Source organism: Spea bombifrons, chromosome 1 (genome assembly GCF_027358695.1).
Source record: "Spea bombifrons isolate aSpeBom1 chromosome 1, aSpeBom1.2.pri, whole genome shotgun sequence".
NCBI lineage: Eukaryota > Metazoa > Chordata > Amphibia > Anura > Pelobatidae > Spea > Spea bombifrons.
This window is the reverse complement of record NC_071087.1, coordinates 127,872,339-127,896,703: the sequence shown is the minus strand read 5'-3', so window position 1 is coordinate 127,896,703 and position 24,365 is coordinate 127,872,339. Positions and strand designations below refer to the sequence as shown.

Below are 24,365 nucleotides of genomic sequence, written 5' to 3'. Positions count from 1 at the left end.
AAGATACATTTAAAATCACAAACAATGACAAACTGGTACAACAGGAGAAGTGCACCCTGCTCTTGTGAGCTTACAAACTTTTTTAAATATCTCCTGAAAGCTGATCTCACCTGGCTCCTTTGCAGCATTAAAAGGTTTAGGTGGATGCCAAAAAATATATCTATAAAAAAACACAAATACATATGAATAGAAGAACAGCCATTTTCTTGAAATGCCCCTAATTGCACATAGATATTCATGCTTGTTGATCTATTGGAAATTAAGTTACATAACAGATGCCTGATTTTTATTGTCTTCTGGTTTTCTGGTAATGAGGGCTGCTTGGTTTCATTCCACACCCATAAAACCTTGGTTGGATGTCTAAGTTAATTCGTTTCAGTGATGATAGGATAAAGGAGGTACATTCAGCAATAAATTCCTCCTCTCATCCCTGACTGAGCTCATGCCTAGTCTGTCTCCCTACATATTTATAGTGAACTCATACATTGAGTGGGGAGAAGGGTGGAGAGTAATTGGAAGGGAGGGAGAGCTTAAGGGGAGGGGGAAAAAGTCTTCTTCTATCATCCATTGTGTATGCTCCAGAGAAGAGCAGGCATTAACATTTCTTCCAGAAGACGCATAGCAAGGCTAGTAGGAGGTAAGTACTTACATTTTATGGTGCATGAATTGTACACAAGGTTGACCTGTGCATCTGGAGCTCTGGAAGCCTTGTAGATGTCTTGGATAGCCAAGCCCATGCCACCACAGGTGAGTGTCCCTGACTGCAGCATACAGAAAACTTTACTCTAGTTAGCCACACTTTCCTTCAAGAAATTTGGAAGCAAAAGGTCCCCTTACAGATTATTTGGATTATTGGTAAACTGTATTAACCAATTGTTTCTATTATTATTGTGAAGAAAGAAAACTTTCTAAGCCTAGGGGACTTGGGACCATATTAAATGTCCAATATAGCTTAGGAGAAGGCTTAGTAAATAACTGTTGTTACTTTCACCGAATGAATAAAACTACCCATATATTCATTTGGTTTTGTATGAAGCTAAATCACACCCTGCATTTAGCTGCATTTAGATGTTACTTCTGTGGGTGAGGTCTGTCTGTTCGTAAAGGAAATATATATATATATATATATATATATTTCACTGTGTATTGCCTAATATATATACATTTATGTTTTACCTTAATTTTTTGCATATTGATTAATCATTTTTATATGAACAAGATTTAATTTAACTCTACATTGTGTATGATCATATAATATATAGATCTCATTGTACAGTGGTACTGAATATGGTGACTATATAAAACAATAAATAATAATAAATAATTTATACTACTATTGAGACTGTTAATTAGAAGTTCTCCTAGTGTTTCATATATTGTTGAAAGTTAATTTGGTTTAAATGTGACCCCTTTCTCTCCACTTACTTGGACTTTCTATTTATGATGTGGATACAAAGTTTTAGAACAATGTTCTTAAGGAATGCTTATCTCACTTGTTATTGAGATGTTGGAGTCGGTTCTGCACAGGGTATCTGGAGCTGATGGAAGTATAAATGTTGAATCAGTTAAGTGTCTGTATATAGGAACTGCAGTATAAGAAGGGGGTTAGGTATTAATCTCAGAGAATGTTCTATGTTTAGCTGCCCTATATGTCTGTGTAGAGAAGGATATACAGATAAATACTGGCAAGCAATCTCTCTGCTGGCACAGTATAGAGTAGAGGATATGTTAATGCTTTTTCCAAGGCTGTTAAAAAAATATGATAGCCCTTATGTTCAATGTGTATTTGATACTGAAGATGAGGCAGAACTCCTACTTCTGAGTTTCATAACCAGCATTAACCCCATTCACAGACACAGATCTGGTACAATGAACAATGTCTTTATGTGACAAAGTAATAACTCCTCCACCCAGATCCCTAACCTAAGACTACATACTGCAGATGGAAGATTCATTGTAGAGCTACATGGCCGTAGTTACATTGTTGGCTATATAGAAAAAGAAAAACTAGCTGGATTGATACAATGTATAGACACACAGAGGGAGGCAGGGATTGTATAGCCAGTTCTTGGCATGTGTGTATATGACAGTAATTCATTCATTGAGGGAGATAAGATGCTTTAGAGCTCTGCTATGTTATCACACAGCCCTGATGTGAGAAAGTGAACAAAATGTTAAATGAGGATATCTTGAATGTTTAATTTTACATTAAAAAAGTGCATACTTGAGAGGCATTTTGGCATTAACTTCAATTACTACAATATCGTTAAACCCTTACATATTCATGCAGTGTATGTGTCAATACTAAGAAAGTCACACTGAGTCCCTTTACCATTGAAGACCTTATCCCTTTATGTTGGTGATATCACAAGCTAGCCTGAATGTTACACACAAAAACTAGACAGAAAAAAAACATTTCTGCTTCTCAAATCTAAAAATGTGTAGGGATTGTCAGACTTTTTAATTGATTGTTCCACCCACCTTTTCATTAAAACCCCTCCAGATTCTCAGAGCTTATATAACAATTGTAGAATATATCGCAAAGCTTTGCAGATCGTACTTAATATAATACTTTGATATAATATTTGAAGTTGGCATCATACATATGTATATATGTGTGTATACATATATATATATGTTAAGGAAGGCTATATATAATCATAGAATCTTATATTTCATAGAAAATAAAAACACGTTTGCATTTTATATATATATATATATATATATATATAATAAAAAAACGAGTGTAGATACATATAGATAGATAGGTATATAATGCAAGCATGTTTTTATTTTCTATAATATATAAGATGATTAGTTATGTATGTGTAACAGCATGTGTAACACTAAAAGGGGGTGAATGAACTTTAACCCGTTAATGAAGAATGAGAGTAAAGCTGCTTGTAACATATATGATGCTGGTAGGGAATGTATGTGAATGGGATGCACACACTGATGCTATAAGCCCCTCCGGGTCTACAGACTGTTATATTCGCCAGGCGGACGGTGGAAGGGTGCTTTTTTTCGAATGCAGACCAGAGGGATTGGATCCAATTAATGGAACGCGTAAGGAACCCGTTAGCATAGAGGGAGCCGCCGAGGGGCTATATAACGGCAGGAAGTTACCGGAATCCTAGTGACGGAGGGGAGAAGTTCACACAGGACTGAACAGGCGGCTGCAGCCATCAGGGAGCTCCGAGCTCTCCATAGGCGACGCAGTTACCGAGCGCTATCCGAGGTGCTGAAACCATCCGAAGAGCGCTCTCTGAGCAAGTGGCTCCAAACTGCCGTGGGGTGGAACACGCGTGGGGGGTATGTAACCGATTTGAAAATCTTTACAGCAACAGTGCTGCTATGCGAGTGATACCTGTAATGGGAGCTTTTATAATCATCGTTTGTGTGGTGTAGTTAAGAGAACCATTCTGTAACTAAGGACATAGAGTAATGAATGCATTTACGTGTATGTAGGATCCAACACAAGACCACATACATACATATATATATATATATATATATATATATATATATGTGTATATATATATATATATATATATATATATATGTACATATAAGTCTTAGGTACCTATTGTGAACTTAGTGAAAGCAATTATCTCCCGCAAAGGATTGTTGAGTGGGATGGAATATATCTATCTATCTATCTATCTATCTATCTATCTATCTATCTATCTATCTATATATATATATATATATGAAAATTCCTAATCTAAAGAGGAATCATAGCAAATACTAGATATATGTGAATTTGAGATTTTTTTTTATCTAGTGTCCCTGCTCTTTATCATCCTAGAACCAGTTCCTATAGGAATATCTGCATTCCCTTAACCACAGGCTGTAAACTGAAGGCTATGCAGCAGCTTGGTTCTATTGCTTCTCTCTCTCTATGCCAAATCACTTATTTTCTAGCATATGAGCCTCTTAAGGACGAAAGTCTATATTTATGACAATGATCTTTAAAATTGGAAATGTTTTGAAGACTTGAACTCCTGAATGGTGTCAGCCAGTTTCAGCAAGATTTGGTGATTTACCAGCTTTAATTGTAACATAGTAGTAGAACACAGAATCATTACACCTCTTAGAATGTAGAAGCTCATTCTGAATTTAAATGAAAGATTTTATATATTATATATTACATACTAGGATTATGGATTGATTTTGCTGATTAGAAATTAAAACAATAATTCCAGCTGCAGTTGGACATGTCTCTATTGACATATAGAGCAAAGAAAACTCTCTTTAAAGTTCCATAAAGAATATCATTTTGGAGCATTAAGCAGACATAATCTGAAATAGTGGAACTTTAGCTGGAAATATGTCATGATATGAACTTGTGGCATTCTATCACCAATTAATCTTTTTAATCAACAAGTGACGCCATAATGTACTACTCTACAGTTCTACCTTATTCTTGCTGAAGATGTATGTCCCTTAAAATAAATGTGCGGGCTCCAATCTTAGTTTTAGAACAGACTTGACTTCTGTATACATGACATGATAAGATGAGTAGCGGCAGCTTTAGATTTGTTAAAGTCCATAGGTTTTAACATGTTTCATATTAAATACCAAGGCATGCCCAGCATCTATAGATGAGTGACAGAGTCTTATTTTCTCCTGTATGTCAGACCTGCAGTGTTTGGCAGGAGGAGTGCATTGTGAGGATTTGCCTTAAAGCATGTCACTTTGCATGGGTTGGGATTATACCAAAAGAAAATGACAAGGGTAGAAATAAGATCCTGTATTTAAAACATTTCAGTTGAATGTTAAATGTGTGTGTATTGCATTACACATTCAGTGGCATTACAAGTGTTAACCCTTCAGGAATACCCAGTCTTTAAAATACAAGGCTGAGAACTGACAGACATGATAAAGTGTTCTTTTCCACCTTCAATTTCTGTGTTTGAGCGAAAGAACAGAAAATCCCATTTAATTACATATCGCATATGTAGACAACAATACTTACCTGCATTCCCCAGAATTACTGTTCTTTTTTACTGATACGAGCTGTTCCATAGAATTTTTTTTTCCCCAAGTAAGCTTCTATAAACAGACCCCTGGGAATTCAGGATAATTTGGATACCAACACATCCAAAATATTTCCATAGCTCTTCTATGTAGGTAGAGCTTTGCTTTTTATTCTCTACAGGCACCTGGTAACCATAAAATCTATGCAATGTTTTGACAGATTGTAATGTCATTCGTAGTTTCTTCTGAAAATTTCCCTTTCAGATGAGTGCATATTCCCCTGTTCTGCTCAGCTCTGTGTCAGCAGCCAATACAGAATGTGCAATATATATATATATATATAGATATATATATATATATATTGAATATATTTTATATTGTTTTCAAGATAATGGTTCTTGCAGGCTTAATCAGAGCAGTAGAGAGAAATCATAGAATGTGTGTATACATTTAACTCAGAACATCTAGTTTGCATAGTTACCAATAAAATATGGTTTTGTGCCACAGAATGTTGTCTTTCTTGTTACCAAGTATAAAATTAGCAACATGAGTCATCATGTTCCATGTAAACTAGTGGTAAATTGCTACGGGATCTCAGAATGATTTTGCTCTTTGACTTGTTGGATTGTGTCACCCACAGTTACATGAAAATGAACAAGCATGAGTAGAATCTAATTATAATAAAATACTGTATGCGGAGGAAAGTGGCAATTCAATTAGCGAATGAAATTGAGACAATTTGGTCACCTTTAACTTAGCTACAAAGTGGATCTAAAATTGAGCTTCAACAAATGTTAACGTGTAACCCTTCCTGTACGAGAAGACTCAATAGTGTGCCGCACACCTCTAAGGGCTAAATAAAAAATGGGTATCTGTACTTTATAGGAATCCTTTCACTGTTCCGCATATATTGTGTTTTTGGTGTAGTGTGAGGAACTGGTAATAGTGTAAGTTCTTGAGTTCAAACCAGCACTAGTTATGGAATATATTAGTATTGCATGAAGGTTGTTGGTTGATTCAAATGACTATGGCACAGAATATTATAAGAAAATCCTCAAGCATAACCAAAATAAATGCCATGGTCGTCTCCACAGTTCTCGTAGAAGTGTCTAAATTCAAGGTCAATGCAGTAATCAGTAAACCCACGAGTTAGAACTTGAAATAACGAAACAATGTAGAACTAGAATAGCCTAGACAAATAAGCACTCTGTGCTTGAACTGATCATGTCTAATAGTTGCATGGAGATATACAGATCAAAAGAGCTCAGAAACCTGAAAGGTAGGGAAAAAAGAAATGATGTAAGGAATCGTAGACAAACAATCTTTAAGTATGGCTGGAGGTGAACCATATGAGTGTACTACTACAATTTTTTATGATGGTAAGTAGTTTGTGTGATGAAGTAAACACTTTGCTTTAAATTCATTGAATAAACCTCATGGTTCAGTTTTGTTGCAGTAATTTCGGAACATTCTGGGTTCAGGCATCCACACTGTCAAGAAAAAAAGACCCAAACTGATCAAGTTCAACCTGTCTAAATTGTTGCTATTTTTTGCAAATATTAAGGACAGATTTTCATGGCTCCCAAGAGCAATAATTCCTTGATCACTACTGGAATTAAAGCGTAGCTGCAGGTATTGCCTCCATAAATTCCTTCTTTCAAAAAAATATCTCTTTAAATGAAAACTATGGTCTGTTAATGGTAACGAGTATCTTCCCATTATCCGCTCTATGTGTAGGGTGACCATTTCCCCTGTGATTTAGGAAAACAGCTGAACAGGTTGGTCCCTCCAGAACTAAAGGAATGTGTACTTATTTTTTACAAAGAAATTGTGACCATTTAAATGTGTTTACAGTCCAATAGAAAAGTACATTTCAACTAGAGCATTTAATGCAATGTGGTGTTCGGTAAAGTGGTTTGGTGTCGAGGAAAAGTTAGTGTGGCTTTCCCAAAAGACATTCATGTGTGAGATGGTTTAGTGGAACCCCCCCTTTAACCCCTTTAACATTAATAATGCCATAGAGTCAAAGGTTATGACATTAAACTATCCTGCAGGTCAATTAGGCAAAGTTACATGGAGTGCGTGTGCACAGGGGTAACAGGGTGGCTTCTTGTCTGGGGTGCTCTCTGAGCAAAGACTGGCAGACGCCCAGAAATACGTCTGCTTTGGTTCAGATTTACCTATTAGGTACAGTTCAAATAAATTCCCTATAGTAAATCACCAAGAGTGGCCATACAGCTAAAGTTTAAAAAAAATCTAAACTACGTCAACTACTGGTTATTTGCAGCAGTGGCAAGAAAAGAAATTCCTACATATTTCCTGTTCAAATTGCGAACACCTTCTTTATGTTCGTTTTTTTGCCAACTTATGTTCTCTTGACAGTTCATACTTGCCTGAAGATCTTTGAAAATACCCGTCAAATGTTCTTATCTGCCCACATCTGTCTTATCTGATGCCTCCTATGTACCAAGTAAAGTGGCCGTTAAAAAAAATCAAATCAAGAGTAGAAAAAATACAGAAAATACCATTATATTAATCCTGGAACTCATAGGAATACAGGTTTAGCTTTACTCCAAGGTATTCCTTCACACCTATCTCCCTGTCATTCCCACATACGTAAAAACTACAAATATACATTACACCCCGCAGATTTGTACTTTGCCGTCACTGTAGGATAACACGCTTTTTAAAAGATTTGTCTCAGGGTACATATGTAATCTGAACTATGCTTCAGTTCTTATGCATTAAATAACTGATTTCATGCATTATTGGAACCCAGCCTCAAATGGTAAATTATATTGCATAAATGTTCACCAATTTGTTACTCCCAGTCAGAAAGATTGAGGTAGCTAAGTGGTAATATTATCACAACTAAACTACTTTCACTGATTTATTTTATGATGCCTTGTACGAACAGAACTAAATGACTATGCCAATATATTACACTTACATTACCCTTGCACCAATAATGGAAACTGTACATTGTGTGATGAATTGATTATTAACGCCACGACCGGGGTCTAACATCACTTGTAGATTGTAAGATCTCTTACCATCTGTACTTTTTGGAAGACTCCTGCCACCTGTTGTCACTTTATGTTCCGTGGACTGCAGCTAAAGCTGTCATCATTCACTACTGGCAAACGGCTATCGACATCGCATCTACACTGATCCAAATCTGTGCTCTTCACATTTTAGTTATACGGATCAGTTAATCATAATCGTTTCTCTCGTTATTAAAGGTTTTGGTCCTGTGAACATAAGTGCAAACAAAACATTTACTTGAAACACTTTTATGTGATATGTGCTGTTATTAAACAAACATATAGCTCTCTTCTGTGACTGCTAATCACTGTAAGGCAGCTCTGTGAATAATGTTACATTTACTGCAATGTCCACTCAGCTAAATCAGAGCCTATAACCAATTAGCATCGCAGGCAGAGCAAATGCTAAGCCCAAGCAAATTATAGGCAAACAGACCCGCATGCAGTAAATAGCAGATGTGATTAAGCTCAATTATACAATAATCTAACGTGCGAACCTGCAATACAGGAACAGAGAAATATGATTTAAGTGAGATCATTTTTGTTTGGAGGAAGGTAAAAAGATATGTATCTGCAATAAGTATATAGTGTCACAATATGTATGATTCACTAAAATCTTGTAAACAAATGAAATATATCGTCATAGCCATTCCATTCTACTCTTATTAGGTGGCATAACAAAGCATTGGAAGAAGTAGTTTGGTTGATAAGTTAATTCTGATAACACTACTACTTTATTAACCCTTACATTCTAAATTATACCATCATTTTGGTTATTACTGCTTGAAGAAACGTGCTTTTAATGCAGTTGTGTTAAGAAAAATGGTTAACATTTAAGAAATTTGACAAGCTCCCAACAATATCGGGCTTTCTCTGAATGTAACATTCATTTCAAGTAGTATAATTGGGAATTTAACAAAACCATGTTAAAATAAAAGATCGTTAGATATCTGGATATAAATTATTTGCAAGATCAGAAACATCATGGGTTTACTGCAGGGAGATCTTTTCAAATAAACTGATTTTTTTTGACTGGGTAACTAAAATATTGGACCATGAACAAGCTGTTGATATAAGTATATTGGGATGTCAGTATGGCATTTGACATTGACCTTCACATAAGACCTATAAACAAATTGAACTGTTTGGGCTTGGATGTTCAAATACATGAATGGATAAGACAATGGTTGAGTGACGGGTGACAGAAGGTTGTAGTTAATGGTGAATATGTAGAGTGTATATACCAGTGGGGTACCTTGGGGATTGGTACTGGGACCTGTACTTTTTAACCCCTTCAATCCCAGGGGTTTTTGGTACCTCAAAGCCCAGAGCAATTTTGCCATTTTTGGAGTATGTCGGTTTAGCGATTATTCTCTGTTCCTGTGAATAGTGTACCCATATAAACTATATATTGTTTTTTCAAGGAGAGATAGAGCTTTCGTTTGATACCATAGTTGGATGATTAGCTGATAATTTAGAATGAGAAATTTAGTAAAAACTAGCGAAGATTAGAAAAATAAACTACAGCCTGGTCTCCCATGCAGAGGCAGGGATGTGTCCCTGACGCTGCACGAAGGGCTGGACGTACCAGGACGTCCATAGGGGTTTCTTAGTGGGTGTTTTTTGGACGTCCCGGTACGTCTATAGGGGAATGAAGGGGTTAATGTGTTTATTAGCAATATTACAAAAGGTCTCAAAGGTAAGGTATGTCCTTTTGTAGATGATACAAAGTTTTGCATTAGGCTAGGTTTCCACTTGTTTTTTTTTTTTGCTAAAAACGCCCATAAAAACGCCAATTCAGCCACACAGCGTTTTTTTTTGTGAAAAAACGCTGCGGCCAGATGTTAGCTGTTCTTCAATAGGAAATCGCACAATGCCATATCCACTTGGCGTTTTTCTGTTTGGCGTTTTTTCAGTTTTTCAAAATCGCAGCATGTTGACACTCTGGCGTTTTTTGCAAGGGAATCATGGCTTTTTTCTCCAATACAAGTCTATGGGAGAGAAAAAACGCCATGAAAAAGCCATGTGGGTTTATTGCCTTGGCGTTTTTTATGGCGTTTTTTTCCACAGTTACAATGCAGAGGATGGACCCAGTATCTGTGTGTCCTACGAGAAATAGGCTGGAAACAAACAGTTTCACACAAAGCAAAGTTCATATTGAATTTTACACCATTTGGAACAAACATGCCATTACAAACAAACATACCCAACCAGATCCTGCGTGCCAAAAGCAACAGCAAACCATTTGCACCATCATTTGGGGCCAATCTTCCTAGAGGAGCAGACATTCGGAATAAAGCATGCCTTACAAACCACAGAAAAGAGACAAAAGGGCATGTTTAAGTAGAACTCTACCAAGGAAATGACATCAGGAGGGGGCAGATACTTGCCATTTATCCTAATCCCTTTTAGCTGGGTGACAATTGTAACATGTAAAGGCTGGAAAAACTGCCTAAGGCCAAAAAAGCAATTTCCACAGAAAGGCTAAAACGCCAGAAAAAACTCCAGAAAAAACACCAAAACGCAGGTAAATGCAGTGGCAGTTTTCTTGGTGTTTCTCCTGGCGTTTTTTATCAAGAAAAAAACGCAGGACAAAAAACCAAGTGGAAACCTAGCCTTAGGGTAGAACAAGCCAAATGTCAAATGATTTCAATAAATTATCAGAATAGAAGCTGTAATTTAAGGTTAACAAATGTAAAATAAGGTACTTGGGATGTACAAATCCAAAAGATAAAATATAGCATTGAGGATACTCTTCTGCAAGTGACCACAGAAGTGAATGACTTAGGAGTAATTATTTCTGAGGAGTTAGAGGTAAGTAGGGAAAGCATCTGAAAGAAATAAGGGTTTTGGGTTGTACAGCTAGAGGCGTTGTTATGCCACTTTACAGATCTCTGGTCAGAATTCCCCTAGAGTACTGTGTACTGTTTTGGAGACCTCTCCAGAAGGACATTGCCATTCTAGAAAGAGTTAAGTGGAGGGCTACTAAAATGGTAAATGGTTTGAAAATAAAAATTCTCAGAATTTGGGATCGCAATATGTACAGCTTGGTGGAGACTGGGGATAAAGATAAGGGATGGGCTAGATAAATTTAAATGCATAATGAAAGTACAGAAGGGGAGATGTTAGAACAAGAACTCATAATATAAAACTAGAGGGTCAGAAGCTTAGAAGTAACATAAAGAAGTTATACTCCACTGAGATGGTGGTAGATAAGAGGCTTCCCTGTAGATGTAGTAGAGGCTATTAGAATGAGAGAATTTAGATATGCATGAGATAGGTACGTGGTTATCCTGAATATCCTGACAAGAATAGATGGGTCGATGGTTAAATTCTATGTTTCTCAAAACCTCACTGCTTCTACCAGTGAGAAGCTAACCACTTCTTTTAATAATAAATATGGTATAGCACGGAAAAACCTTAGTCATTCTAATTTTACTAAAGCCTTATATTCAATTTCAAAATTGTAACAACCAAAGAAAATGTGTTTTCTTTCCAAATGTCCATGTAACCACTGACCCACATTGGGTTTTGTATAGGAATATACACAGTACTGTGCAAATGTTTAAGGCAGTTGGGAAAAAATTAAGAATGCTTTGAAAAATAAACATGTTAATAGTTTATTTTTATTAATTAACAAAGTGCAAAGTGAGTATACAGAAGAAATCAATCAATATTTGGTGTGACCAAAACAGCATGAATTCTTCTAGGTAGACTTGCACAAAGTCAGGGATCTTGTAGGCATGTAGATAGGTGAATGATTGAACAAATATAACAAACAGGTGCTGATGGTTAATTTAATATGTAGGTTGAAACAAAAACAGCTGAGTAGGAGAAATAAAACCTGGCGAGGAACAGCTAAACTCACTAACAAGGTGAGGTTTCTGACAATTCAATGTAAACAATCACACACCATGGCAAGACTGAGCACAGCAACAAAGGCACAAGGTAGTCATACTGCATCAGCAAGGTGTCTCCCATGCAGACATTTCAAAGCAGACAGGGGTTTCCTGATGTTCTGTCCAAGCTCTTTTGAAGAAGCATAAAGAATCAGCCAATGTTGAGAACCATTGACATAGCAGTGCTCTGCCAAGGAAACCTAGACTGTCAACTATTCACCAAAACACAGGAACTGGTTTGTAGAAAATTGGAAGCAGATGCTCTGGATTGATCAGTGAAAATTTGAAATATTTGGCTGTAGCAGAAGGCAGCTTGTTCTTTGAAGGGCTGGAGAGTGGTACAAAAATGAACATTTGCAGGCAACAGTGAAGCATGGCGGAATTCCTTTCAAGTTTGGGGCAAACACAGATACTTATCCATCATGCAATATCATCATCTGATTGGCCCCAAATGTATTCTGCAGCATGACAATGACCTCAAACAGAAAGTCATAAAGAACTATCTCCAGCATTAAGAGTCCTGGAAGTGATGTGATGGGCCTCACAGAGACCTGATTTCCAAATCATCAAATCTGGCTGGGAATACATTAAGAGAGCGAAGCTGAGGCTGCCAAAATCAACAAGAAAACTGTGGCTAATTCTCCAAGATGTCTGGATCAACCTACCTGCCAAGTTCCTAAAAAAAATGTGCGAATGTACACCAAAATAGTTTTAATATTTTTCCTAATCAATAATAATAAAAAAACTATAAAAACCTATTAAAATGTCTATTTTTTAAAGCATTCTTACAACATTTTGCACAGTACTCTATATATATATATACCGTATTTGCTCGATTATAAGACGACCCTGATTATAAGACGACCCCCCAAAATCTGAATATTAACTTAGGAAAAAAAGAAAAAGCCTGAATATAAGACGACCCTAAAGGAAAAAAGTTTTACCAGTAAATGTTACTTCATGTAAACTATTTTTTTTAATAAAAGCTATGATTGAGAAAAATATTTTTTTTTGTTTTTATTTATTTTCCAACCTGTCCCCCAGTTACGCACATCTGCCCCCAGGCTTGCCACACCAATATGGCACTGTGGCCCATGATATGCCTTTTAACCCTCTATATGCCACTGTGCCCCATGGTATGCCTTTTGACCCCCTATGTGCCACTCTGCCTCCAGAAATGCCTTATACCCCTATATCCCATTCTGGTATTTAGGGGGTTAAAATGCATATTATGGGGCAGAGTGGCATATAGGGAGGTATAAGGCATTCCAGGAGGCAGAGTGGCATTAAGGGAGTTAAAAGGCATTATATAGAGCACTCTGCCTCCAGAAATGCCTTATACCCCTATATGCCACTCTGGCATTTAGGGGGTTAAAAGGCATATTATGGGGCAGAGTGGCATATAGGGAGGTATAAGGCATTTCAGGAGGCAGAGTGCACTATTAAATGCCCCCTTAACGCCACTCTGCCTCCTGAAATGCCTTATACCTCCCTATATGCCACTCTGCCCCATAATATGCCTTTTAACCCCCTAAGTGCCAGAGTGGCATATAGGGGTATAAGGCATTCCAGAAATGCCCTACACACACACACACACACACACACACACACTTACTTACTTACTTACCGGTGCTTCCAATTTCCTGCTGTATTGCCGGGGCAGCGGGTTGACGTCTCATTCCGCGGCAGCCGGAAGGAGGTGGAGTTGGCAGCGGGGGTTTGTATGCGTCCGTCGCAAATACCTTCCCCGGCTGTCAGAGATCAGAGTTCCCCGCACCGGTGCGGGGAACTCTGATCTCTGACAGTCGGGGAAGGTATTTGCGACGGACGCATATAAACCCCCGCTGCCAACTTCACCTCCGGAAGCACCGGTAAGTGTGTGTGTGTGGGGGAGGACGTTAAATTGGGGGGGGGGGGGCGACGACAGGAGGATCCAGGTCCCCTGCAGCGGTGCGGGGGATCTGGATCTTAGTCTCCTAATCAGACCTCTATTTGAGGTCTGATTAGAAGACGACCCCGATTATAAGACGAGGGGTATTTTTCAGAGCATTTGCTCTGAAAAAAACCTCGTCTTATAATCGAGCAAATACGGTGTATATATATATATATATATATATATATATATATATATATAAAACAGTTATAGAAGCATATTGTCATACAAGTTGACGATGTTCTTGTGCTTTCGCTTATTTCACATATATTAATTCGCACGACTCTAAGCCATTGGTGAAAAATCAGATCACGCATGAAAGATGATGTTTGATTTTGGCTCGCAAATATAGCAGTTTCCTTTGAATTATTCCAATCATGGCACTTTGTAAGAGAGAGAGTAAACAGCACATACAAAACATTTTGCTTTCTTAATACCTTCAGTTCTAGATGAAAAAAAAAAAATGTAAATTTGTATAGAAGTCAAAAACCTCATCTTGTTCTAGTGAGCAGACAAATGTTTAGGGGTTTCAAAAATAAATACTTCGGAAACATAAAAGACACCGAGGAATAAAAGAATAGGCAGCGTAAAAATAACATTTGCTTTGTTTCAAAGAAGATATACAAAACGCTGCTGTTTCCATATAAATAGAAGACACCCAGTGTATCACACGCAGACTGAAATATCCCAGATGTTGCATGTTAACCTTTTGACAGCTATGAAGTCTTGAAATGATTTGAATCCATATTATATTTTTTAATGAAAGTTTTAAGTATTTAAGTTTTGAGAGTTTTCATAAGTTAATCATTCTAGTGAGTATTCCTAAAACTTTTTCAAAGTCTCCTACTTGACAAGGGAAACTATGGCTTAAATTTAGTTTACTAGAAGGTACGTTTCAGAAACCTTTTCAGTCTCTATGGCTACATCCTATAAGTGTTTGAATTTGTATTGTGTACCTGAGTGCAAGGTGGACATCTGTGCAGCTGCTGGGACAAACCTATCCACAAATGTCTCCTCATCCACGGCTTACATGCCACGGCTGCTGGGCACCAGTATATAATGCCATATCCCAGCTCACCACAACAATTGGTAATTGTTCAGGGGCCAAAGGGACAGCTGCTGCGGGCCCTTAAACTGATGTGCAATGTGAGGAAGAGATTGTGTGTTGTAAAAAAGAAATACGTGAAACAAATAGTGAATAATAATGGGGGCACTTTAAGTGTTGGATCCTTGGATGTTCAGTGTTGGATCCTTTGTTCTTAATCAATTATAGGTTGTCTATGTAAGTATAAATCCATGAAAAATATGAAAATATATCTCATATATCATATTTACACACACGTTCGCATACCTGTATGTATATATGCACGTGCACATACAGTAGGCATGGACGAATGGATTGCTTGCCTGGTGTAGGAACAACCCACTGTTGAAAGCTGTAACTCAGCTCAATGCCTGGAGTGACTTGTCTCTCTTAGTGTAAAGATGTTGCAGAACCTTCACAGTATCTAGATCTCCCAAGGTAGCCAATTTAAAAGAATAAAAGAGAAGGAAAAATCCAATATAATGTAGTTTTTAATAAATAAAAACCAAAGCAAAGCCTCTGGGCGGGTCGAATCAGGTCGGCGTCTCTGCAGCTTCTGGGTGTGACATATTGGAAGTACGCCTGGGCCCAAGACAGCTTCTGCTTTTGTGTCACGTTAAAGACAGCCTTAACAATACGTAATAAGAAAAATTGTATGTGCTTGAAGAATTATTATTATTATTTTTGCCTTTCAAGTTTACCTTCTGTAGTATTTTTGTGGAACCACCTTAGAAAATGATCAGGAAGCTGCCATAAGTAGGCATGGGAGAAATATGAAATATAATGGGTACAATATAACGGTATAATAAACTACAATTCTTTCCGTGAAAGATGAATACTACCATATTGACCCAAGAAAAAAAGGAGAATATTTAGTCAAAGTCAAAATCTTTTATTGGGACAACAATAAAACACAAAGTTACATAGGCTTTCATGACAGAGATCTCTTTGTTAGATACACATTCCAGCCAATGAGTTCACGAATCGACACTTATTCCTATTAATACCTACAAAGGAAAATCTGACCTTCTAGAGAACAAAAGTTATTTCATGTGCTCAGCTATCACACTATGGCATATTATTGGACCATTTTAAGACCTGTGAATCTCAGGTTATTGAGTTCCTCAGACCATGATGCCCTTACATATGTAAGAGGCTATACACATTAACATTGTATGTTTCTGCTCCGAATAACCAGGCTGTTAATGTTCTATTGGACATCAGGAATCATTCCTTTGTACTGCAGCACATGTTATAGTAATTATATCCTATACAAGCTATGAGGGGAAACACCAAATGAAGTAATAAAGAATTGGTTTAAAAAATTATATAATCCTGGCCATCAGTTATTGTTGAGTGGAAGTGAAATCATGAAGACTGGCACAATTCAACAAAACATACTCTAGTTACTGCATTTTAGTCTATGAGTAGATATCAGGTGACTACAATTGCCATCACAGCATTACGATAAACAGCCAAGAAAAAATCTCCCTGAATGTCCCTGTATTTAAGTCATGCAAAGATATTTAAAAAAAATATTTTTGGGGGGATATACGGGATATAGATAGATATAAATCTTCAGTTCTGAGTATGATCAAAGTAAACCTTTTATTCCTCTCCTTAATGAAATGTGGTCTCATTTGCCTCCTCTATGTACTACATTTTGTATCAGCTGGTTGGTGGGCATCCAGGGCTTTCATTTGGCTCTCTGGGTGTTGGAAGTGACATTTAGTTGTGCTTTCTTTCATGCTAGGATCCACCTAACTCATGTCTGTTCTGCCCCTACTCACCTGTGGCTAACCAATGCCCCATGTGTCTATTACCCTGCCCTTCCAGATCAAGCTTCACCCTCACACACCTCTGGGTGAGATTACTAAAGAAGTTTACAGACATACATCAATGTTCTCTATTGTCAATCTTTTTAAAAATATCCATATGACATATAGGCAGAGTTTAACTTTCGACATCTTTTATTATGTGTATTATAAACCTATAATGAATGGCCAACATATTTAAATACATTCAGCCTTGAGCATGAGCACACATAGCTCAAATGACAGTGCAAAAGATTCACCCTCTAAAATAAAGCAGGGAAAGTTTTTGATACCTGGTAAATTGGCAATCACTGAGGCATGGATTTATAGACCACCGACTCGAGCATACCAAACATTCTAATGAATATGTATATTGTACATATGAAATGATCTACAAGGTGTTTATCACCTTGCTGTATAATCAGCTGCTTTTTGCGCAGCAATCATGTGTTATCAGTGGTGCCTGGCATCCTGAAATATTAATGCTCACACTATGAGTAAATAGGAATAACTAAAGAAAAATACACTGTATCCAATTTAGTAAATGTATGTTTTTTCATTGGGCTTGTGACCTCATCATTTATCCAACTATCTCTTGCTGCAGAGTGGTGTGAGCTGAAGCCGTAGAGTGGCAAAGTCAGCTTTCTGCATTATTATTTACAGAAGCCTTGAGCCTGTTATTATAATGCTGTCACTTTCCTTAAAGCTGTGACTATATCTCATTATTACTAAACAGTCTTTTCCACTGACGTTATTCGCCTATAAAATCACAACTCTAGTTAGCTTTGGGAGGCAGGACCCAACTTATAGTGATTTCTATTCTACTAGCAGTCTGGTCGAACGGATGTGGTAAAAGAAGAGTGAATCTTAGGCAACTGGCATAAAGACAAGGAGCATAAAACAATAAATATATATTAAGTCAAATGTGATTTTATTAGCCTAACTGAAAATGTGATACAAACCTAATGTTACTTGTTTATTGATCATTAGGAAGAGGTTGATATTAGCATTATCTAAGCTATTGCTTCAGTAACTTTGGCGTCCCAATCGTTTGAATTTTGTCTCAAGGAAATGTTCCGAAAAAGGTTATCTTAGGTTCTCTTTCTTCCGAACACATCCCAAATATTTGTAAGATATTTTAAATAAACCAGTCATACCGTATACATCAATTAGCTAACTAAGGATTCTGTCATCTAAAACGGGGAAAACCAATTTATCTAAGTACTGAATTAAAGTCTCTAAAGAGATGTTTAAAAAAAGAAACCATTTACGGTATAAGCAACAGTGAATATTTATTTACACACAGGAACAGTGTTTGTGGTTTCTTTCTGTCGCACCTGTCTTCCTTATGTTCAGCTAACTACTATGGACGTGTTAGCGTAATTGTTGCATTTTATTTATAGAGTGCCGGCCAGCTCTAGGTGGGGACAAAACTAAATTATCTAAAAATTGTGAAATTAACAAAGTACATTATTAAAGGTAATATGAACATAATACATCCTGAAGAAGCCCCTCTTCTATAATTTTGTATCCGCTAGAAGCTTGATAACTAGAGCCAGTTTCTTAGTGTCTAGCTCTGGTAGAATTAGTATATTTCATCAAAAAGTTCGAAACTGCGCCATGTTATGTTACTAATCAAATAAATGTAACGTTTTGTTTTTCTCTGCCAGATACAAAAATTCTAGAAGCAAACTGAACACCTGAACTCGAGGATTTATAAGAAGTGAGGAAATATTAAGATACGAAGAGACACCAAAGTTGTTTGGATTTAGTCTTACCTGGGAAACATAGGTTTCGGTCCTCCTTATACAGCCTAGTTGCACAGCAAGGTAACTGAAAATTGGAGGAAAGCATGAGATAGAGCAAGCTACTGTACGTTCACCTGAGATTCAGGACTGATCTATAAATTTGATTCTGAACTCATTAGACACTGAAGGAATCAGTTTCAAGAAATAAAATACAGCTTCTTGCTACTTTTGGACAAGAAAATTGACTAAGCCTTCATACACTTCTGAAAATTCTCTGGTTCCTCACAGACTGCAAAGAGCATTGCCATGGAGGAGTTTGAATTCAGTGTAAAACAGCTGCAACCAAACGTCATCTCTGTAAGGCTCTACAAACGTAAAGTTGGAGGTCTGGGGTTCCTTGTTAAACAAAGAAGAAACAAACCCCCTGTGATTATCTCTGATATCATTCGTGGTGGTGCAGCTGAGCAAAGTGGTCTGGTACAGGTAGGAGACATTATTTTGGCAGTGAATGACAGGCCACTTGTTGATTCTAGCTATGAAACTGCTTTGGAGATCCTGCGGCGTATTCCTTCGGAGACCTTTGTGGTTCTCATCCTTAGAGGTCCTGAGGGATTCACAACCCATTTAGAGACCACTTTCACTGGAGATGGTACACCTAAGACTATTAGGGTGACCAGGCCTCTGTGCCCTAAATCCAAGTCGTCTGATCTCTCAAGTCAGAGCATGTACAGCAAAGATCAACATAACATGGTGGACAGTGCCACAAGTTCAGCTGGCTCTTCCTGGCAGGAAGTTCACCAGCTTCTACACTTAAATGGACTTGACGGAGCCAAGGGTGATGATATCAGCATCAATCCTTGTCTTAACGGTGGAGCAGAAAGCAATGATATCCTGAAAGAGATAGAGCCAGTGGTGAACCTCCTACAGAATGCAAGAAAAGAGCTAAATGGAGATGGTTGTCAACCAATAGAACATAAGGATGCAGAATGTCAAGCTGACAGGTAAGTTGTCTGATTAAAAAAAACACAAGATAAACTATGCATTTGATATAGAAACTTTGTCTTTGTATAGAAACTTTCTAGACTTTGTCACAGGGATTAGTTATGAAACATGTGAAGTGTACAGGTTTACAGCATGTCCTCAAGAGGCACCTCAAGGAGAAAGATATTGCTTTATTGGCATATGATGTTGGCAGTAATTCCTTATCCTCACTCGAATCTCTGCATTCAATGAACTGGCAGAATGCATTGGTAATAAGCGAGGAGTAGCTGTAGAGGGAGCTGAAATTCCTTGGCCCTCAGTTTTAAGATTAATTTGTGTGCTGTAGAGAAGAGTCCATTTACATTGGTTAACAAAAGCAACCCAACAGTTTCTATAAATCCATTGTTTTAACATTTTTTCCCAAGTTTCCCATTCTATCATGGCCTTACAGCACACACATTGGTGAATTATGAAGGGGCTCTGTCAACTAAACAAGATGTTATGCTGTGAATGTAGAGCATAGAAACCAATCTGTACAATAGTGCAGTAGACCTTCAAGCAAATGTTTACCACCTTAGAAATCAAGAACAAACAAGTAACAAGGTCAGAGATAAAAAAAAATAGCATTATAGTCCAAAGAAGCAGAATGTCTACCATTGTCCTGTCCAAGGAGACAGATACCACACAGATAAATTCAGAAAAAAGCATTTGAAAGAAACTTAACCGCACAAAGGACTATGGGGTATACAATACATCAGACACTTTTTCTACAAGATTTTAATATATATATATATATATATATAAATTATCTGGAAAGCCTAGGGGATCTCAAATGTATAGCTTGTAGGAGAGAAAGAAAGAGAGAGATATGGTAGAGGCTAATATAGCGAGGGAATTTAAACACGCACAGAATAGGCATATGGCTTAAACTGGCAAATCCTTAATCAAAAACAGGACCATGGGCTGATTAAGATCTGAGTCTTCAAATCAGGAAAAACTGTTGGAGCTTCTTATCTGCTGTCAAATGTAACTTAGAAATTACAAAGATCCTGAGAAAATATATTTTCCCATTTTCCAATGGCATACATGTCAAGTAATTCATATGAAATGTTATATATATTTCAGTATATATATATATATTGGTTGTTTTAGTCGGGTACATGGATTTATTTATTGTATGGAATTATAAAAGAAAACACTCCAGATCCTTATACAAGCAACATATCGAGTATATAACTACTAGACACAATAGTGATTGAATATATTATGCACAGGTTCTTATGTATTCACAGCCAGAAAATTGTAGTGTCAGCTCTGTTTTCCATGGTTTTCAGTTCCCAAACTGCAGGTTTTTAACTGCACTGTTGTAAAAGGCCTGGATTTAACTGCTAATTGTTTGCTAAGAATATACATACAGTGAATTTTTCTAAAGAGATTAATGTGCCTCTTGATCTGGCTTTCAATTCACTGGTAAAAACCTAATCAGAGCTCTACACGAGTGTCAATCAATAGAAATAAATAGAATGCCAACCTTGTCGTGAATTAATGTAACGAAGCATGAAATGCACAGATCATACTCTCTGTTCTACCACTTCCTAACAACGATCTGTAAATACCCTTCTGTGATGAATATTACTTCCAATTAAGTCAACTTTCATCCCCTGGAGGAGCTTGCTAATGGTTCACAGCATCTGACCAACAGCCAGGACAAGACTGATATCTCAAGTCACAGCTAAGTCGCATTACAAGGCTAACACAAAGACACTCAAATCCCTCTGCTCTCTCTTAATATGTTATTATTAATGTAGATTGATATACATTGCAGACCGTGGTATCCCCCCCCCCCGTTAGTACAGCTTCTGATTATAACAGGATAATCGGATGCTAAATAAACAGCTGTTCATATACAGTAAATATATAGGGATATATTTGACTTCTTTGCTTTCTCATCAGCTTCATCACATGATTTAATAACTTCTATAATCCATTATAATATAGATTTGTATACATTTACTGTAGTTATACTATACAGGATAACCAGTGCTCTCAGGGATTAGGTTGTAAGAAATATTTAGCAACTGAATTCCAAAAATGAGTGTATGATACAAGGATAAACTATACAGGAACAGAGTTTAGTTGCTACTTTGTGAGTTGATTAAATAACTTTTTTTGTTGCTGATCAACATAAATTATTATGGGTTTACCTGAGAGGTATATTCTATATGGCGTGTGCGTGACCCTGCTTGATGCATGCATAAGTGTGCTTATTATGCAGATACATGTTTCTTCATTCAGTGGATGCTCAAGGGTTAATAGTTAATACAATGAAATGCTTAATCGCATGTGAACTCTCCCTTCGGGGAATAGAGCCCCTAGGTAATTATTGGTTGCAAAGAGACGGTGGGTTTACAAATAAAAAATAATCGTATGATATTAATATACAGGTCTGCGGAAGAATCAGACTTATTTTTATCGGATTGCTTGGTGCATCTTGAATACACACTGTGATTCATTAGTGTTTATTACTACTTGTGATTAAATGCAGTTCTGTTTCCTTTTACTAAACCTGCTGGATTGGTGTTTACATATTTCATTAAGATACGCTAAGGTTTCCCTTTAAAGCCTAATGTGCTTTTCTAATCTGTTGTCACACAAGGGTGAATTAGTATTAGTACAAGTACTGAATCGTATACAATTACACAGCTCTTAAAATCGGGTTCATTCTTTACATACATATTATAATTCTTTACATATGCTGCAATATTATCTCCATACATTGCATGGGTAGTAAGTTAATATCTTTATTGAAAAATTATAATATAGTTTTTTTTTTAATTTTAATGAACTCTGTTCATTAGCTCCCATGTCCATTGAGTGGACTGAAAACCATTTTGCCCCGCAATACAGATATTTGCTCGTAACATGATCTTGCCTAAAAATTGGTTTGCAGCCAGATTGACAGATTGACAATTCCTCTTCTATTGCTACATTTAAAACTGGTTTGGGGCAGGGTTGCCCCGTCCGTCATCATGCTGTCCACATACTCACCGCAGGCCGGCGAGTTCTCCAAAACAGAAACTGTGTTTGAACTTGGAAGATCACACACATCGAACAGAGGTGTCTACTAATCGTATGTCAGTGCATCGAGAGCTCATGTCTCTCTCAAAGAGATTGGGATGATCAGATGTCAGTTACCGATACGGTTTCCTTTTCTGATGTTTAGAGAGCTTGTCTGCACCAAAAAAATGAAAGTACAGCTATCTGTTCATCAGTCAGAATTGAATGCTTCATTTGCTCTTCTGTATGAAGTAGTGTACTTAATAACAAATACCACTAATGCGTGTATAATAATCATAATACCGGTACTAATAATTCTACTATACAATGATGGATATAGCATCATCATATTCCACAGAGCAGTACATTTGCATCTATAGCTTATTTTAATTGTCAGTAACATATAATTTAAAAAAAAAAAATCTCACATCAATGGTTACTATGTTGGCTTTAGAGTATTAAGTACTGTCAGTGGGTACACAAAGTTGATAACCATATACACGTGGTCTTTACAGTTAGATGTGTACCAACATTATAGTAGCAACAAGAATCCCTGGTAGATGTGTGGGTTGTTGTGGGAGATACGTTCGCGCTCATGTTAACTGTTCCCTGTAATCCAACATCCCTAATTATAAATGGTGCTTTCTGACTGCATGTTCTTCTATGCAAAAACCCGATACTGTGAATGTGCCATGTAATTTGTCCTAAAGAATAAATAGATAGTAGCTGAACGGAGGAGATGAAAGCAAACCCTGATTGCATTACAAGGCTAATGTATTAAATCAGATATTTGAAAAATGTATTAGTATGTGAAAATTATACTTCCTTTTAAATCCTTCTCTGTAAACACCTGCTGTGCTGTCCCCACGGTAATCTGCTTTCGACACATTATTTGTGATATAAATGCAGGATTTCCCTTCTGTCTTGTGGCAGATCAACTATGAATCACCTGGTCTCCATAAAGCGGTTAATTCCCTTGTATAGCATATTGTTCCATGTGTACAGTAACTATACTGTTAACTTCTGGGTGTCCTTATACCTTTTTTGGACCACTGTACACCTTCACATATTTTAACATGAAACACAATAATACTGAATTCTAAGTATTTATGTAAGGACCAAAATAGAAGGCTGGGAGTTTTCTTTGTTGAGTTCAGATTTCATAAATAAATAGTTGTTTCTATGGGATGAGTTTTTGTACATGTTTTAAGTATGAAGAGTTAGTAGAGTGGATCTGTAAATACTCAGGAAATGACCATGCTATAGGTACTGAACTTGACATGTTCTTCTATTTTCAGTAAATCTCAGAAACCAACAGGAGGTGAAAATGATCAAGTCCTAAGTGATCTGTGGAAGAACAACAACAACATGCCGGTGGTTTTGAATAACCCATACCTGGAGTCTGAGCTGGTAGGAAAATTAGATGAATTTCTTCGACCATCTACAGGATTAATTCATAAAGCACACGTTAACATGGAGTATTACATTCTAGAACTTTTAAGGTCTTAAAAGGGTAGCCTAACTAAGTGTTGAAAATTCAGAAGGGTCTATGTTATTCTATGGAGACTGTTCATCACTTTGAAAGTAAGGTTCAAAAAGAATAACTCATTCTCCTAAATGTCCTCATATAGTTTTGCCATTTTGCCTTTACAATAGATGGATTTTGAGGAAATGCACCACATTTGAGATGACCTTCCCTAAAAAGCTTGGATCAGAGAAGCTTTCAGAGCAGTTTACTTTAACCTTGTACCCATCCTGCGTCGAGAGGGCTCACTGCTTGTTTATTGTCAGACTTGATCTGTTGTATCCTTGCAATCAGCTTGGT

At 37.0% G+C, this 24,365-nt stretch overlaps 1 protein-coding gene and 1 long non-coding RNA gene across 2 annotated transcripts in view; both read left to right on the top strand.

Annotated features, from left to right (window-relative positions):
• Positions 1-526: 526 nt before the first annotated feature.
• On the top strand, positions 527-18,477 carry LOC128503288 (uncharacterized). Its single transcript, XR_008355214.1, has 2 exons — positions 527-637; positions 18,425-18,477. It is a non-coding gene; the product is annotated as an uncharacterized LOC128503288 (long non-coding RNA).
• Positions 18,478-18,625: 148 nt separating this feature from the next.
• Positions 18,626-24,365, top strand: part of NOS1 (nitric oxide synthase 1) — a 32,241-nt gene continuing 26,501 nt past the window's right edge. Inside the window, exons 1-2 of the mRNA XM_053473327.1 lie at positions 18,626-19,503; positions 23,839-23,950. Coding sequence (XP_053329302.1) covers positions 18,809-19,503; positions 23,839-23,950 — 807 coding nt within the window. The 5' untranslated portion in view covers positions 18,626-18,808. The remainder of the gene's footprint in view (positions 19,504-23,838; positions 23,951-24,365) is intronic.